This window comes from Acyrthosiphon pisum, chromosome X, assembly GCF_005508785.2.
Source record: "Acyrthosiphon pisum isolate AL4f chromosome X, pea_aphid_22Mar2018_4r6ur, whole genome shotgun sequence".
Lineage (NCBI taxonomy): Eukaryota > Metazoa > Arthropoda > Insecta > Hemiptera > Aphididae > Acyrthosiphon > Acyrthosiphon pisum.
The window spans coordinates 80,489,328-80,509,217 of record NC_042493.1 but is presented as its reverse complement, the minus strand read 5'-3'; the positions used below and the strand labels follow the sequence as shown (position 1 = coordinate 80,509,217).

At 36.6% G+C, this 19,890-nt stretch overlaps 4 protein-coding genes across 4 annotated transcripts; 1 reads left to right on the top strand and 3 right to left on the bottom strand.

Annotated features, from left to right (window-relative positions):
• Positions 1–670: 670 nt before the first annotated feature.
• On the bottom strand, positions 671–1,258 carry LOC103309125. The gene has a single exon (XM_008183803.1). It carries the CDS (start codon positions 1,256–1,258, stop codon positions 671–673), a length of 588 nt encoding a protein of 195 aa, XP_008182025.1.
• Positions 1,259–1,793: 535 nt separating this feature from the next.
• LOC103309124 lies at positions 1,794–2,288 on the bottom strand. Its single transcript, XM_008183802.1, has one exon. The coding sequence runs from the start codon at positions 2,286–2,288 to the stop codon at positions 1,794–1,796; it is 495 nt and encodes a 164-aa protein (XP_008182024.1).
• Positions 2,289–2,982: 694 nt separating this feature from the next.
• Positions 2,983–3,624, bottom strand: LOC103309123. Its single transcript, XM_008183801.1, has one exon. It carries the CDS (start codon positions 3,622–3,624, stop codon positions 2,983–2,985), a length of 642 nt encoding a protein of 213 aa, XP_008182023.1.
• A 5,368-nt stretch (positions 3,625–8,992) lies between these two features.
• Positions 8,993–19,878, top strand: LOC100569420. Its single transcript, XM_008183794.3, has 3 exons — positions 8,993–10,159; positions 14,967–17,144; positions 19,649–19,878. The coding sequence occupies exons 1-3, from the start codon at positions 9,703–9,705 to the stop codon at positions 19,726–19,728; spliced, it is 2,715 nt and encodes a 904-aa protein (XP_008182016.2). The 5' UTR covers positions 8,993–9,702; the 3' UTR covers positions 19,729–19,878.
• Positions 19,879–19,890: the final 12 nt, after the last annotated feature.

Here is a 19,890-nt window from a genome sequence, read left to right as displayed (position 1 = left end):
ACCATACTCACGGTTACATTGAAGTCATCTGCTTGTTATTCATATTTTTGGTTACCCATGGTCGTACATAAGTTTTTTTGGCTTGTGAGTCGAGCAAAGTGATAAAAATTCCGTCTAGCAATTCCAACTCCACTGCTGGTGTAGGCATTTCCGTTACGTCGTACTCATTCTGTGAACCTAATTTGGAATTCTCTGTCTTGATTGGAGCCAGTAGTTTAAAAATTATTTTTTTTTAATTTATTTGAATCATAAACGCCCAAGGGCATAGAGTACATAATATGTAGAATAAATTAGGAAACAACATCATAGATAGAATAATGTAAACTAATATTAAATAATAGAAATTATATTAACAGTTAAAAATTATAATCTATAACTAATAATAGTAATAAACTACTATGTTATTATCAATTGAAGATATTTTAATTAAGTTACTACTAGAAAAAAATAAATCTAGACAGGTCTCTAAAACCTACTGATCCATAGGTAGCTTTACCAATTTGACACCAGTCTGGTGAGCTCCCCCGTAGCGGGGTTCACTTTTACTACTCGGACTGCACCGTTGCTACCAGGCGTCACATCTATAATGTGGCCAATCGCCATAATGGGGGGGACTTGGATATTTTACTACTACCATATCACCACATTGCAAGTTGGGCACATCAGCTGTCTACTTGGCTCGGACTTGAAGGGAACTCAGATACTCGGTAGACCACCGGCGCCAAAAAGACTGATGGCACTGATGCAGTAATTTCCACCTGTTTACTACCCTAGTACAACTTTCAGCTATTGACACGTTTGGAACTGCCAACAAAGGTTGACCAATCAAGAAATTTCCCGGTGTCAGGTAGTCCACATCCATTGAAGATGATGACATCGGAGTTAACGGCAGAGAGTTCAGCACTGCTTCAATGCGGCACAATGCGATAGTCATCTCTTCCCAACTAAAAGTATGGACACCAACGAGTCGCATCAAGAGGGTTTTGAATGACCGTACCGCAGCCTCCCAGAGGCCACCGAAGTGGGGTGCACTGGGTGGATTGAAGTGCCAGACATACGATACGTGAGATGTTAATGCGTGCCGGATAGTCGGGTCGTTAACCAGGGTGCGGAGGTACTGGGCTGCTCCCACGAAATTAGTACCACAGTCAAAAAATGCGTCGTGAGGTGAGCCTTGGCATGCAATAAATCGATCAAAGGCGGCCAAAAAGGTTGACAACTCGGATACGACTTCTAGGTGGACGACCTTTGTCGCCATGCACACGAACACCGCGACGTAAATTGTATATTGTCAGCCCTTACGCAGACGAAACTCACGCATGGACAGTGGCCTGGCATAGTCAATGCCAACCCAAGTAAATGGACAACACATCTGAACGTGGGAGCTTGGTAAGTTTGCCATCACTGGGTGGGGATTTTGGACGAAAGTTCTCACGTAGATCGTACATTAACCGATGACGCGGCGGATCACCGCCCTCACCGATATTATCCAGAAGTTTCGTGTGATCAATTGCGTGATTACTCGAAGACCTGAGTGACATGTTAGCGGGTGCCCATGTCGCGCGAGTAGTACTGATAAGTGAGAGTCCTTAGCCAATAAAATCAGCTGTTTTTCGACACTGGTCAGATTAGAACGCGCCAAGCGACCTCCGACACAGATGACGCTTCGTGTATCGATGAAGGGCTGCAAACTAGCTAATGACTGTTGGACAGGGCGCTCGTGCGCTAAGTCCACGTTGAGGTTGGACAACCAACAGATTTGAGACTTTTTAACTAAGGCGATGAGCGACTCGTCAAGTTCCTCTCGAGTCAGATACTCTGATGGGTATTTCTGTTTTCGGGCTCAGCCTACGAAGCGACGCATCCAGGCAACAACTCTGATCATGTTGTGATATGAGGAGAATCGGATAAATCTGCATGTCCCAAGATTCAACAGTGTCCTTAAGGAAGGCCGGACCCGACCAGTATAATATATGCTTAACCAAGTCTGAAGGCAACAACCCTCTGGAGGCGCAATTCGTCGGATTCTTGGCCGACCAGACGTAACCCCATCGACAGGACGGTACCAACTGATGGACCAAATGCACTCTGTTCGAGATAAACACCGTGTAACATGTGTGAGGGTTAACCGACCATGATAGCACTATCTGAGAATCCAACCATGCAAAGATCCCGTCGAAGCGGAGTCGGTCCCCAAAGACTATTAGGAGGTGAGCCAACCAACGGGCCAGAAGGACGGCCACACATAGTTCCAATCTTTGGATGGTGCTGGTCTTCATGGGAGACATTTTGGTTTTGGAACCTAGGAGATGTGCGGTGACCAGTCCTGATGACGACGTTACTCGCAAATATTCTACCGTGGCATACCCTTGCTCCGAGGCATCGCAAAAAACTGCACGTTTGACTTGATGGTTGTCGATAGAAAGCGAGGAATCTCGACTTTTGACAACACTGGGATGTCGTTGAGTACATTTTTCCAGGTAACAACTAGGTATTCTGGTAAAGGAACATCCCATCCCAGTTCAGCCTTCCAGATTAGCTGTAAAATATATTTTGCATGATAAATCACAGGAGCAAGGAATCTTATCGGGTCAGAGATTGTGGCAATGGTGGATAACACCGATCGTTTAGTGACAACCTTGGTTACCGGATGAACATCAGAACCAAAAACCTCCTTGAGTGGCTGCCAGTGGAGACCTAACACCTTGATCATACATCCTTCTTCGTCATCGAAGTTGATCACGTCGGAAACGCGGTTAGCTGTCGCAATCTACGATAATACGTGAGGCGAATTCCTCGACCACTTTTTCAGTTCAAGTGCGGAGCGTCCCAGAACGCCTATTAACTCGGACTGCGCCTTGATAGTAGTTCCTCGGTCTCGACTACCAGACAAATGTCGTCAACGTAGGTCTGGTACCTCAGTCCGTCCTGGACTTCCGGAAAGTCATTGCACTCGTTATCAGCGATGTCCTTCAGTACGCGTTATGCCAAGAAAAGGGCGCAATTTACTCCGTAGGTGACGGTGTTGAGTCTATATTCTTTTAACGCCTCCAATGGTGACGAGCACCGAAACATGTGTTGGAAGCTCCGGTATTCCGGGCGCATTAGGATTTTCCAGTACATTTTACATACGTTAGCGGTGAAAACAAACCTATGAAGTCGAAAACGAGTCAAGATGTCCAGGATGTCCAACTGCAACTTCGGCACAGTGTGCAAGCATTGGTTAAGGGACAGTAGCGAGCTGGCCTTGGCGGAGGCTTCAAATACCACTCGTTTCTTGCTATCCGCATTGAAGACCTGGTGGTTGGGTATGTAGTACGTCCCGGCATCAGCTGCGATAGACATGTGTCCTAACGACTCATATTCTGACATGAATTGTTTGTACGCGGTGTACAGCACGTTATCGGCTTGGAGCTTCCGTTCCAGGTTCTGGAAACGAAGTGTATTAATTTGACGTGACCCAGGAAATGGTTCGTTGCGATGAAGGGGCTTGAGCGGCATTGAAACTACATATAATCCAGTAGTGTCACGATACCGCTCGGCGCTATACACAGCCTCATACCGGCCATCGTCATGGAACGTGGCTGTATCAGGTTCTTCCACTTGCCAGAAACGATGGACCATATCCTCGAGAGACACCGCAAGAGCGACAACCGTGTGAGATCGATAAGTCCCAGGGGCCACCTCGGGAACAGGTTCGATAACGATCCAACCAAAAATCGATCCGTAAGCCGCAGGTAGCGATGGATCTAGCAGAACGCGTTTCCCAACCAGAACTCAGGAAAATACGTCAGCTTCTGATAATAACTCAATCGGAGCAGGGCAATCAAACTTTGGATCAACTAATGCTAGGTGGTAGAACTTCTCCACTAGATTTGACGGTAACCGGTGTGACAGTATATCACTGGTTACTTTCAGTAAGACCCACGCCTTTAGCTCGATGGGATGCTCGTCGTTATACCTAGGGGTAATGAGATAGTCAACCCTGCGACTCCCGACGAACTCATCAACAGAGCGGTCCACTTATTACGCTTTAACCCCAGACGTTCGACACATGGAACGGACATGACACTTATCTGTGATGCTGAATCAATTAAGGCACGAACCGATTGCGTGCACCCGTACCTGTCACGCATGTGAACCACAGCAGTCCCCAACAATGCCGTATGATGTTTCAATGAGCTGATGTAGCAGGCACTTGTTGAAGCGGTGGGTTGTGGGTCCATAATGTCGGTATGTGGATGAGAGTATTATGGCAGCCATGGCAGCGAGCACATGGCTTGGATACTCTGCATTTTATCGACCAATGAGTGGAGTTAAGACACCAGAAACACAGTCACTTATCGCGCGTAGCCGACTCTCGATCACTAACTGACAATTTGATAAAGTTCCCACGAAACGTAGTGACGTGCTCCCCCGAACAGAGCAGACACTTTGTTAGAGCAGTACTCGTCTGTTTGGAAACTAACATCACGACCTTTGGCTTTCAACTAACGTGGTTAGACGACGTGGACTTGATACGGTTCTGCGTTAGCGGTGGGGCACCAGAACTTTTCGAGAAGCTCACGGCCTCTAGAATGTTCACACGATCTTTGATATAGTCGACCACATCGGAAATGGTTGGGTAATCGCGTTTATTTACTTTTTCGAAGCCTTTCCTTGTTGAATACGGTAGGCAGCGGGCCACCAGAGAAAACAATAAAAATACACAAAGGTTTGGAACGTTAAGTGTGTTAGCGACTAAAATTCGTACAAGCTATCCGTGTCTGTACGTCTGATTCCTGTCGGCCTCTTGCCGCCTCCATTTGTGTTAACTGCGTATAGTAGGCTTTCTAAGACTTTGCAGTTGTTGGCGACAGCAATTTGTTGTTTGACCCCTGGCTCGCTGTCTTTGTTTAGTTGTTTTGGTTTTAGTTTTTTATTTTCTACCCAGTGGGTTTTCCCTGTTTCCGCCAATCGTTTTCCCTTTTCCCGATTTGTTGGGTTCTTCGTTACACTTACTCGACTCATGTGGGCCTCAGGACTTCCAGCCGTTGTGTAATTTATTAGCAGTTGACGATTTTTCATCGGATTTCTTTAGTTTGGGTTTTTCTCACTGGGTTTTCCTTTTCTTCAGAATATGATTTCCCTCTGTGTAAGTTGCTACGTTGACTTTCATAAACGTTTTCAGTTTTTGTCAAACTTTGATGCTTTGCTCGTAGGAGTTTAATGATGTTCTTCACCGAGTTTTCTTCGTCCAGTCTATGGATAATTGTATATTTTGAAAACACAAAATCCTTTGTAGTTTCCAGTTGTTTCCACCCCATCAGTTATGTGTATAATTTTGCTCTAATTTGGGGCTCGTTGAACTTGTTGTTAAATTCGTTATTGAATTATTCCCGTGTGGGTTAAATTGCTCGTATCATGCCCCACCATGTTCCAGTTTCTCCTTTGAGTTGCGGTGCCAGTACCTTGACACACCGTTATCGCGGGATTTTTGGTTTTTGAAAAACTACTTCATTGTGCATAGGAACTACATATGATCCTTTTTTTTTCCCCCGTGCGTGGGTGCTTATTGGCAAGGATCATAAACCTAAAAACCGGATGATTTCTACTTTCTATACTCCGGCCCACGAGAGTCCATACGTAAACCGCGCATCGATACTGACGGTCGCGACAGCTGCCGGCCGAATTTTCTCCCACCATAGTGCTGTTCCCACCACTCGGCAACGTGAATACAGCGGGTCATAAAAACACGACTAACGACGGCTGTCGGCGATCGTTGCCGGCCGGTTTCCGATCGGTAGATTCAGCGTATGGAAGGGGAACCGATGCGCAGCGACGGACGCGTTCTGACATATGGACTCTCGTGGGCCGGAGTATACTATAAGAAGTGTTGTGTGTGACAACAGTGAAAGAAGTGGATAACCTGGTGAGATTGGAAGGAACTTCAAAATTAACTAGATAGAGTAGAGAATATGCACATAAATTAAATAACGCAAAAATAATAAGTTAGTATCAATATTCAGAATAATCGATAATGAGTTTAAAAATCACCTTTGGACATGTTCTAAATTAGAAAAATCCGCCACTGTACAGGGGTCCCAAAGTACTAAAGCATACTATAGAAAAGATGTAATAAGGGAAGAATAGGAGTGAAAGGACAATTTAATCAAATCAAACCAAGCAACCATGTAACTAAGTTAATTTTGTATTGAAGTGCAGTTAGCTAATATATCAACTCGACTAAAGATTTTGAGGTCATCCGTGAATATTTAAAAAAATTCAGAGAAGACAAGCCTCCTTGTGGAAAAACTGAACGAGTTTCAATAACATTGGATTTATATCAAAATTTTAACATATTAAAGTCTGATTGATAAATACGATTGGGGCCAAGAAAAACCAGGCACGCCAAATCCTGACTTGTACCTAAAGAATATCCATAAGAATATGGTATTCGACTCTGTCAAAAGCTTTGAGAATGATGTTGGTTGATACAATTAAGTTTGATACAGCTGAGCGGCTGGGTCTGAAGACATATTATTCATCAATCAGTATATTGTTAACCAGTGGTAGGATATTCCGTAACACTTAATAAACTGATAAGCCCAATTAATAGCTTGGCAATATAACTCAAGATTAAAATCTGTCTACATTTTTTCACATCAGACTTATTTCTGGATTTTAATACCGGGGTGACAGAACTCATCTTCAACATGCTGGGAAAGACTCTTAGATCCATTGAAAACCTAGCATAAAGGATAGCATAAGCCTCACCTGACATGGAACTGAAAACTACCAGACAAACCATCGGGTCCAGTAGATTTAACATTTTTTTAAGTGGCGAGACTAGCCTCAATATCCTCGACATAGAATATACAGTCATTAGGTATATTAAGGTGGGAAAAATAAATAACATGGTATTGTTATTACTTTGATAAGTTGGTACATACATGGACTTGAAATATGTTGAAAACAGATAAGAAATTGAGCCAGGTCCTGAACTTGTTACATTATTGTAGAACAGAAATTAACGATTACGGTGGTAGATTTATGTTTGCAGGGGCGGACTGGCCCAGGGTGCTATACACCAAGTAGCACCCCAGGCCCCCGTTTGTATTTATGATCCGGGCCCCCGATTACCACAGTCGGTACCTATACGGTATAATACTGGTATAATACGGTATTATACAAAATAAAAAAACATATTTCAACATCTCTACAAATAAACAACATGTTATTCTTAATTTTTTTTTTATATTTACTTATAAAACTAAGGGCTCTTTCCTAATTTAGGTAGGTTTGAAAAAAAATTACGGGCCCCTAATTAATTTTGCACCCCGGGCCAAAAATAACCAGTCCGCCCCTGTATGTTTGCGGACCAAGTTCCAAAAAATCGTTGATTTTGATTTAGTTGATGTTTAGTGTGAGACAAAAATTCATTATAACATTTTTGTACTGTATCTTAAATTAAACCCGAAGATTTTAATAGTCAATATAGTCCACAAAGAGGACTCTGTGTTGTTTTATACCTTTCATGCCTCCATTTTCTCCATAACAATCAACTATTATTCACTAGTAAAAAACTAGGGAATCTAGATGGATTATATTCAACTTCTGGAACGAAATTTAGGACACCAAAATGTTGGGTGTCATAAATCATGAGCGTTGCTTAATGTCTATTGACGTGATAATTAGAAGCCAATTAAATGATGAAAATAAATTAGTAGATCTCTATATAAAACCTTGGTGGTAGTCAAATAATGCCTGCCCAAAAGTCTTAGCCATCATATTCTAAATATAAATACTACAATGTATTGTTTCGGAGTAAATGCATCAAAATGGAACCATTTTCTTCCGTAAGTATTTTGTATTTGTTCTGATTAATTAAAAATGTTAATACAAAATCAAATTCTTAAGCAAATGTAGGTAATATTGATTTAGGACAAAATATTTTAAACATGAAAAATTTAGTATAAATATTAAATATTTTGAATAAATAAATTTTGTAAGATAAATTAAAACTTTACGTATACCTACCTATTTTGAATTTTTGTTCATGCTTGAATGTAACTTTAAAAAAATATTATCACATTCTAAAAATAATTTTATGTTAATAAATAGCTTTTGTAAATATTTTAAAATTATATTAGGTATCTACCCTAATTTGTTTTTACCGTGAATTGGGATGAGTTTATTTAAAATTGAAATATTCTGAATAATATAATAATATTCTGTTTCCAAACATAAAATTAAAAATGTTATGTCATTCAATATTCAATTAAGTAAAAGACTCAATAAATATAACGATAAAAAGTAGTGGTTAATATACATTTTTCCAAAAATATTTTTTTGTAGTGACTTTAAAATTTTAAACTATGCAAAAGGAATAGGTATTTTCAAAAATGTTAGTGCTTTCTGAAATAATGAGTGCCTTACGTTTAAATCGATTACTCAGTATACATATAATACCGTGTACCCAATAATCCCGCAGCTAACGAATAAACGATGGTCAATTGTCACCACTCAGTACCTGACAACTGACAAGACAAACCCCAGACAAGTCAAATTACATGAAATATGAATCAATGTCATTTGCCGGCGTATATTTATTATTTTCACCTCCATTGTTGGTCACCAGCGGCGATGAGCGTGCGCATTACATCATTCAAACGTAATGTCGTACAAGAAACACACACACACACACACGTTGTAGTTACCTCCGTAGTATATCCATTGCATTATTATTATTATTATTATTATTATTATTATTCACTTATCTGCCAGACAGAAGTTGTGACTTGTGAATGGCGAATGCCTGTCGTGAGTTTTTTTTTTATCTACGTATACTCCTACTGCTAAACAGTGAACAATACTATAACAATCACGACTACAACTACTACTCGTTATTACTTCTACTACCTACTACTATAATATCTAGATCTACAAATGCAACTACGACTACTACTACCACTAAAATATTATAATAGATAAAATATAATATAATGTATTGCATTATAATTTATATTTCCACCATCGACCATCGTGCACGCGTGTCGCGGATGAATACAATTGAACGAGATTTATAATAATTTAATCAACGATTTTGTTTTCTGTTTCTTTTTTTGCCGGCGATCGGGGTAATCGTCATTGTCACTAAATGTCGCATATTGTTTTATCAAAAGTCACGATATCACCGCACCGTCGTTTGGCCTCTTACTGCTCTTAGTCCTCAGAATCCTATTGCCATCCGAAACACTAACGTATTTATATTACGGACAATAGTGTAATTGTACCTACTACCTACGTTGTACTATCCGTATGTCTTACCGAACGCGAATACTATGCTGATACGGACGTCCACGAAAGCCACAACTTACAGCGGTTGCGTCGTCCACTGTCGGCGACGGAAACGCGCGTTATTCGCGTCGTCGTAAATTCGTCTTACCGCCGTGTAGAGTACGATATTCGCCTACAAGTCTGCTTATAATCTGCCGACATAATTTATGCGTACCTACCGATCGTGGACAGCAGTGATATAATATATCAAATGGTTTTTGGATATCATGGTACACAGCCGTGGTGGTGCTGTCGCCGCAGTTGTCGAGTCTACAACACATTGCAATCTTCCGCAATCGCTCGCAACAGCAGTGCCCTTGGCACCAGCACTATTTGTATCGAATCCCTGCCGTCGTCTTTATAATAGTTGTGGTGGCAATAACCATGACACGAGATTCGGCGGCGGTCGCCGCTTTAGACGACCGCCGCCGCCGCTGCCCTATATCGGCGGCATCCAACGTAGTGGACGATGCCTCAACATTGATGACAAACAGTATTGCTATGAGCGGATCAAGTAGCAATGATGACGTTGGTGGTGGAGATGAAGGTGGTAGCCTCAAGTCTTCATCTGAAGTGTCAACAACAACTAGCTGCTGTGGTGGTAGCAGTAGTAGCAGCAGAAGTGGAAGCGATGATGACGATTCTGCCACTGTCCCCAGGTTGGCTACAGCAATTGATGACAGTTGTTCTACAACTATCAAAACTCCCACACCACTGTCATTACACAGACATATGGAAGACAATAAAAATGGTGATAAAGATTCTTCTAGCAGTAGTCATAGCGATGAAGCTGCTGCAACCACTCCAACAAGTATTGGAGGACGTCTCACGTTTTATAAAGGTAACTTAATAATTAAGTTTTTAGTTATAATATAATGTTATAACACAAACTTCCCATACTCATAACTGTTTCATCAAATTATATACCAATACTTACTGTGTCATTCTTATTTTATACAGTTGATAGGAACCTATATATCCCTACCCAGACAACATTTTGTAATGATTATATTATAATAACTTTAGGTACCTATATATGTACTATAATAATATTATAATGTTATAACGATACGTTTAGTCAAACATTTGCTGTCTGGGATATGTGTTATATAATGGATATTGGCTTAATTTAAATTCTGTTTAAAGAAAATAAATATAGAATCTAATATTTTTAAACTTATATACATAGGTAGGTATGCACACAAAACACTTAAGTGTGCTTAGGTATCCATCTTTGTTAGTCAATGTTATAACATAGTTGATCAATTTATTGTTCAATACCTTTTTACTGTTTGCACATTTCTTGAACCTCCTTGTAGGATTAACACAGTAATAGGTATATAGGTATAACGATAATTGACCCTTAAAGAGCCTGAGACGACTTTCTTTAGCATGTATTCGTGTGTACGCATAGACTCAAGGCCCTGTTAGAGTGCACAATTTGGGAAGAGCCAGAAGAGATAGACGGGAAAGCCCCGCCTAACCCCTTACCGATTATACAATTATTTAGGTTAATAAAGACCGTTAACACCAGCCACCTTTTCTTGGGCCAACCCAAGTCTGCCACCCAAGACATTTCATTGAGTGAGCCCTGTTCTCGGACCAACCTAAGCCAGCCTTTCTAGATATCTCTATTGTTCAATACCTAGGAATCAGCATTATTTTAGTTAAAATTTAAAATTAATTGAGTTCATATCAAACTGCATGGTAAAAATTTCATTTAAAATATTATATCTAAAGCTAATAATAATAAATTTAAAATTAAAGTAATCAATTTAATATTTGCAATATCAAATAGTTTCCCCTTTTAAAAGTATAGTATTCAAAAATAAGTTGTTATTTATTATTACATACCTAGTATAGGATATAGTATAGTATTAGGTACCTAGTTAATTATAAACATTTACGATTATAATTGATAAACAAGAGTTTTGTAAAATATTAATGTTTCAATATTAAGTATAAGTACCTATTATTCAATTTTATATCAGTAATTCAGACAATAATTGGTATTAAATTTGTTTCTTATGGCATATAAAAAATTATAGATATACTTCTTCAAAACATCTGTATTTTATTAATTTATTAATAACTACCGATAAAATGTTGTATACTCTCAATAATCCAGCTGTGAGATAATCTGAAACTTCATTAATCTGCTATTACTTTAATGCCAAGTGGATATTAAAGTATGTAAAAGGTATTTAGATATTCATATCTGTAATGTGTATAATATTGTACAATATTAACATTTTCTATGAACTTTGATATCCTATCAAATAACATCTAGGTTACCCAGCTAATATTTTTTTAATAATTTAATGATGTTTTATCTATTTCATGATATTATAGAAATATTTACTATATGTTTTACATAGATATTATACCGAAAACATTAATTTTATAATTTAAGATACCAATACACATAATAAGTTTAAGTATAGATTAAAATAAATTTCAATGTTATTATTTATATTAGGTAACTTAGTTATTTATTATTATATCTGTAAATAAAATTAGAGATTACACTTAAAATATAATCATTACATTTACAATTGTATGTAAGTCTTAGGTACATAATTTTCCATTCTTTCATTACATACATTGTTTCCTATTCTATTTTTGTTTGTAATCTATTTAAAGAGCTAATACTTTATTATCAGGGTTGGGTCTAGTTATAAGACCTAATATAAAATCCAACAAACTTTAAATTGCATTTTTATTACTTTTTAGTAACAAATAAAAAACAAATTTAATAATATTTACTTTTATGATAAAATAGATACATATTATTTTACTTTTAAACAGCATCTTGCCATATATTTTTATAGGTTAGGTTTGTAGGGAACTACCCCAATGATAAAGTGTCAGGAAACAGCATTCATTTATAAATTATTAAAACCCATTATTACAAATCCATTTACACCCAACCGGGTTGTATTTTTTTGAACCCTATTATTATAGAATAAGCAGTGTTGGGAAAGTTATTCAATTTGTTGTAGCTGGTTACAAGTTACAACCTACTCAAAAACTATGTAACTAGTTACAAGTTACTAGATACAAGTAACAATTATATGTAATTAAGTTACATTTAAGATTAAAAGTTACATTGGTAAATGTATAATGAATTATTTTCCAGGTAAAATCACGTTATGGTTGTTATGTTGGGAAAAACAGATGTACCAACTATAATCTTATTAAATTTTCAACCAATTTGACCAAATTATAAAATTTGATTTACATTTATTAAAAAAAAAACTAAAAAAATTTAAACTGTCCGTAAACAACTCGAAATGTGTCAAAATATTTTGAAAAGTGTATCAAGTAAAAAAATGATAAAATAAACATAATATTATGATGTAAATTTAAAATATCTACGATTATTAGTTATTGAATAACAGCAAAATAAGAAAATTGTTATATGAGAATTTGTTAATTTACGTGAATATATCCTAACTTCAAACAATCGCTCAAATTTAATATGACTTTCTGGTAGACATTTTTTTGACTAATTGACTAAGCAGACTAATGCTGTGTTGCACATAAAAAAATTAATACATTTAATGAACCAATCATGGGCCACTAAATCTTGTTAAAGGGACCATTACCTCACTATTGATTAATTTAATGTTTAGTGCAACCTAGCATTAGTATCTTAAAAACTATTAACTTATGTATATTAAAGTTTTTAGTTTTTAAATATGTTAAAATATTCTAAGTAGTTTTTAAGCTGGACTTATGATATCATTTATTCTATTGACTAAGCTTTCCTAGTTCTTAAAAAGTTTGCAATATAAGTATTGGGAATCAACTAAAACATTGTACATATTTTATTTTTGATATAAATTATTTATCAATATTTATTGGAAAATGTGATATTACATTTGTATTACACTGTACAATGATTATTAAATTTGACCTGAAGATTACCTGATGTTATATAGTTAAAAATTAAAATGATTTATATTACGTAATACTATATTTAAATTTCATTGAAGTAAATTGTAATTGAAATTTTAGGTAAATCTAGTTCTAGGCACTGCATTTCCAACTAAAATTTATTGTTTTAATTAAACTAAAATTTAAAATCGTAGTTTTGTATTGGACTATCAAAAAAGTCTATTAAAGTAAATCTCTAATAAATAAGCTTCCATTGCACTTTATAATAATATGATTTATCATTCTATCAAATCTGAACATAAGTACTACTATTGATTTATCAATATAAATACAACAAAATGGAACCAATTTCTTATGTATGTGAATCCGTATTTGCTATTATTAATTAGAATTGTGCTAATATTATAAAATATTATTTTTAAGCAAATGGTCTTAAGCATGAATATTCAATATTTTGAATTAATAAATTTAGTAAGATAAATTATAGGCATCTTTACCCATGTTTAGAATGATTGTATGTATTGAAAGTTTATGGTCTTATTTAATTAAAATACAATATTATTTTAATTTTATATTAGTACACATTGTGTAAAGGCTTCATGGTGCAACAGGAAGCCTTTAAAAAAAAAAAAAAAATTATGCTATTTAAACGTTTGACAAAATTTGTTAAAATTATATGATTAATAAAGTAAATAATTTAAGAAATATACCTACTCATGTTAGCAAATTCTCAAAAATAATATTTTGAAAAAAGTTATTATGTTACAAATTAATTTAATCAAAAAAATATTGATATTTAAAAAAATTAACAACTTGGCTTAGATAAATGTTTTTTTCATTAAATTTATTCTTATAAACAGATTCACAAATTGGCTATTTTGAATTTACCCAAACAATTTCAAATATTTTATTTACAGTATAAAAAAATAAAAATATTGTTTAAAACAAAAGTTATTTCGCCTGTCAGGTCTTCTTGTTAGCCCCTGTATTGTGTTTATAAATATTTTAATATTATATTACTCCATTTTTTTTAATTCTATGAATAAATAGTAAAAATATTTACTAAAATAAATTGAGATGTTTTGTAAAAAAAAAGTATACTTACTATCAAAAGTATAATCAATTTAAATTAATTTTGGTACAAATTACAATTCAGCATATTTTTTACTACCTGAGATGGTGCAAAATATATATCTTTACTTTAGTACAAATTACAAACGCATTTCAAAAATGTTGGTTCAAATTACCCATGTTATATATATTTGGGTCATTCTTAGTGCAAATTTACTACAGGTGTTATAAGTACTTGGATATTATTATAATATATATTTCATCTGTAACCTATGCATTTTAATTCACGATTTGACTTATTGGTTAAGTTTAATATATTATTATTATAAAAATGTTTGTACTTTGGATAAATATTATTAATTGCTGATTACAATTTACTACCTATATGTCTATATTATATTTAATAGTCAATGTGGTTAGATATAGAAATATTTGTATAGGTCTACCTTAAAATATTCTCCATTATTTTGTTGTGTTCTGAAAGTTTAATAAAAAAATTGGTTGCTGTGTAAATATGTATTATTTCAAGGTTTTGATGTAAATAAAGTTTGATAGGTTAGTATTAATTTTGTATAAGAATGGATTTTAGTATTGGATGCAAGCTCATTAGTTTCTATTATTGCAATAGGTATGTCAATATATATATATTTATAAGCATTTTGGTTTCATGTTTACAGACGGCAAGTTTATATTCCAATTAGCAGCACATCACCAACAAAATTCATACAACAGCCCATCCGCTTTAACATCTCCATGTCGTTGGGTACCAGTTCCGACAGTGATTCAGCAGCACAAAAATAATGTTAAGTGCATAGGTGAATGGTCACAACATCAGCAAAATAAAACAATATGGCCTTACTCAGTTACCAATATTGCTTCTGACAGTAATTCACCTCAACCGACACAGCAATCACAACCATCAACAGTAAGAATTAGTGAACGGAAGCAACAGCATTTTCAACACAGGACGACGCCCCCGCCACTTTCTCTCATTACCAGTGCTGTTAATACAGGTACACATACTGGCGGAATAGTAGTTGCAACGACGACAAATATTGTGCGCAGACCTTCTAGAAAGTGTTCAACTACTGTAGCAGCAGAAAATATCACCGATTTTCAGCATCAACGCTGTCAACCACTAACACAACTACGAGGTTTGCCAAGACGCTCACAGCAACACCAACATCAGGCATTCATGATGGTCGCCCCTGAGGCAATTAAGGTTCAGAGGCGTTTATTGTCATTGCCAAAAAAGCAGCGTCTCTGGTGTCAGCGAAAGAGAAAATCAATGACTAGAAACTCCCTGTTACAAGAACTTAAGCCCCCACAAATAAATTTAGAATGTGTTGTACGTAACCTGTGGTGTCGGCGACATACAACGGAATTATTGTTGCGCAGGCAACTGTCGATCAACAATAGTGGAGACAGTGTTGCTGCTACTATTTCCGCTGTTGTCGATATTACCCCTACAGTAGTTTCTCGTCACGTTTCTGTCTCTACGGCAAATGTTGTCGATTCCACTTGTCCAAATACGGGAGGTAGCAGCAAGCGGCGATCAATGGTTTCTCTATCACCCTCCACCGCTATCCTAATTCCCACCACCGCCACTACTATGACCATCAGTAATAAGAGTGGCAATAGTAGCCCTCACAAAAAATATAAATTGGGACACCAGCAACCACAGGAACAGATTTTACCTCCACAGCGACGGGTGGTAGTTGATAAAAGTGTGAAAAAATCAATTCCACATCCTCCGCCGCAAGTGATTTCTACTAACGATCACAGCATAACTGCGATATTGTCTGGTGGTGCGGCGGGTGCAAAACGCTCTAATAGTAGTGGTGCTGTTTCTATGGTAATGGAATTAGAAAATGGCGTTGTTACCACAACCACTACTACTAGTGCAGTATTGTCACCACATAAAAACCTTCATACGCCGTCACCTGCGCCGCTATCGTTATTGCGTACGTTGCTGAAGAGTCCTAGTGGTGAAAGTGGTTCACCGCCCATTGTTGCTAGTACAAACGGTGTTGGATACAGGCATAACATAAATGGTAGCAGAAAAAGATCATCAGTCGAATCGACAACTGTTTCATCAATACCATCAATTAACGCTGCTGCCATTCAAGTTGAAAATAGTCTCGGAACTTCGACCATTGCAATACCATCTGTAGGTACTAACGCATCAGATAATGCTTCTGCCGTTCTAACTGCTCTTCATCAACTTCCACCTATTCACCACCCGGCTGCTGGGCAGTTGGCCGCAGCTGGTTACTTTAATGTGTTGTACCATCAAGCCGCAATGGCTGCTGCTATGGCGTATCAAACCCACGCACAACTGCCTCAGCCGTTGCCAAAATCTCAACAACCATCTTTGTTATCTTCACAGTTTCCCACCACCAGTGGTGCCAGTAGCACTTGGCAACGTCAACTGAACCGGCGGCCGCCTCATCTACATCCATCAGAAGGTATTGTTGGAAGTGGAGTTACCAATGCCACCATCTCTTCGTCTACATCGACGGTCGTGGCACCTTACTCTTCGCCTTTGGTATCTGCCACTGTCAATGGCAGTAGTTTATTGCCACCTGCTACTCCTTCACCGCCACCTCCTTTAATGTTGCATCCTCATCCTGTTCACCGTCACCATTTATTGTTACACCATCAGCAGCAGTATCAACCAGCACCCACGGTACAACAACCATTGTCGTTCCATCAACAAAACCATCGACAGCAGGGTAGTAGCGTCAAAAAAAGAAGTGGAGGGACAATTAGTGATACTGAATATGGTGTTTGCTTAGAAGAAAATAACTCGGGAGTTGTAGCTACCCTAGACGAAGAGTCATCCTCTTCCGCCGGTAAGTGTACCAATAATTACAATTACTTTGTATGGAGATTTCGCCAACGTTTACGTTACAAGATAATTATTTATCATAATAGTGTTAGTGATGTCAGTGTAGTTTTTATTCTGTTCTTTAACTTCCCATCTTTGATCCATTTATAGACTAATGTTTATTAATTTTCTCACCCTCAACGTTTGCAAATGTTAACTTTCGAGTATCCGTCGCAAGTTTTTATCCACTAAAATACGACCGTTTGGTAACTGGTATCTATGAGTGTAAAATGGCTATCGGTTATAATTGTTAAGACCCTAGCCATCGGAATTTGTTAACGAAAGTCTATTGAGTTTCTAATTAAAATTCTCCTGGTGTTTTTCTATCAGCGCAACTACGCATTATTGCTGTTGTACGCAGTGGCGAATCCAAGGGATGGGCTAAGCGGGCATTTGCCCCTCCCCCAGATCGCCGTAGTTTCCCTTTGTTTTACACCATGTTTAGCCAATTTTGTAGTCAATTTTTGTACTTTTTCTACTTTTGCCAAAATTACAAATTAGTGACTCATACTCTGTTCGCCGAGAGATTACGCCACGGCCCAACGAAAATCGGTTCATTCAGCGTATCACCTCACGTCACCCACCCTTAGGTGCCGACGGCAGGACGTGACTGCCAACTTACTGGCGTCGCTAGCATCAGCGTCGGTTGCCTGCAATAATTGTCGTCGCGAATCTTGGAGGGGGAAATAGAGCCTCGGCGAGCAAACTGTTACAGTCGTCAGTTTGCGTGCGCAGAACCGGCGTATTCTCTCGGCGAACAGAGAGAGTATAGGGTTAAATCACTCGAATCCTAGTGCAATAGTGCTAATCTTATAATACTGATTCCTTATCATTGAATCTAATCCCACACATCTGCCATTGCCTACTCCGATAGCTGCTGTGAAGCACCTACGTAAATATCGGAGTTTTCTTTAATGTATTTGAATACTGGGGGCATAATTTTAATCGATATATTGTCATCTCTATAATTTTTCTTTTCACACAGTTTCCCGTTTTGGGAAAAATTACAATACCTCTTTGGAACGTCTGATAATCTTCTCTAAAAAACAGTTACAACCTAGTTACTTACTGCATTTCGCCACCTTTTTTTTAAAACCTCGTTAAATTTAAAGCCAATCAATTTCGTTAGGTTAAAGATTTTTCTTGAGCATGCTATGCTGAATTGGACCAACATTAGAAATTATATAAATTAAAGAGGACGTGATAGTATATACGTGTCAGTCTAGGACCTAGATCACGGTGATACCCTCATGTATTGTTTCCGTCTTACAAGTGTGTATGGAAAATTTTACGTTCAACAGAATACGTGAAGCACTTAGAAACTGCTTATTTTACTCGTCCGATTACTAGGCCGAGTACTGGTTCCTTGAGTTCACACGGGACAGTGCTCGGCCGAGTACTCGTCACGTGTAAACAAGGCATTAGTTAAAAAATTAGAGTGAATTGATTTCTTATAAAATCTAAAAGTAAGATTTTTATTCAGGAAACCTCATGGGCTTTTTATTATATTTTAATTTTAAAGCGAGTTATGAGTACTTTAAAATTGTAAATTGTTTGTACATCTTAAAATACTCATAACTCGCTTTAAAATTAAAATATAATAAAAAAAACCTAAGATGTTGCCTAGATAATAGTCTTACCTATACATTTTATAATTGGTCAATTCACTCTAATTTTTAAATCAACGGAGCTACAAGTGTTTGCACTTGTAAGACGGAAACAACACATGCGGGTATCATGTTCACTTAACAACTTGGACAAAGAAGTACTTTTTGATCTCTTGTAAAGTAAATTTGAAATTACCTTCTCCCTCACTCGATTTCTAAAGGGATGTATCCATCTTTCAAAATTTTTTGGTATACATGTTATCTATTTCTAGTTTCTACTGTAAATATGTTTTTTATACATATGATAAATTCTTGTCACGACCATGATACAACAAATAATTCTATTCATGATGTACCTAATGTATTTAAATAAAATATTATTTATCAATATATTTGAGGCTTTATAGAATCTCACTAATACATTTTAATTTCTGTCGCTATAGTGCAGTGGCATCAACGGTAGCTACCGACAGCAACCAATCTCAGAATAATTAACTTGTCATCATCATTGAATTATATTTTTAATTTGTATAATCTACAATGTAGATTAAATAAATAAATATTTTAGTCAAAATATAACAGTTCCATTTTCAAGATACATTGTCAGTATTGCAGTTTGAAGTAATTGAGGCAGCCACATAATTATTTATTATTACAAATGTAATTATGAAATATTTGAATTCTCTGAAACATCTTACATCAACTACAATTATTTAAAATTAATAAATGTTTACAAATTTCTATAATTATTCTAAAACTTAAAAACTTGATGAACTGATAAAAATTAATTCCTTTGCATATTATTTAGGTATTTATATTATTATAATTATAAAGAAATTTAATATTTTAATTTTACTTTTAGATTGTGTGCCGCTCAACCTATCCAAGGATTCTATAGCTGAAAATGTCAGTGGTACTAGTCCGACGGCAAGAGTCAGGTGACACTCGAGCAGAAATTACTACAATAGACTAGCTATTAGCATTAGACTGTTTGGCCGTTTTTTAAAGGCTAACTGAGTATACTATTTCATTATCGTGTCAAATACTATATGTACTGAATATGCGAAAATGTATGTATGAATATAAAAAAAACAATATTTTAAT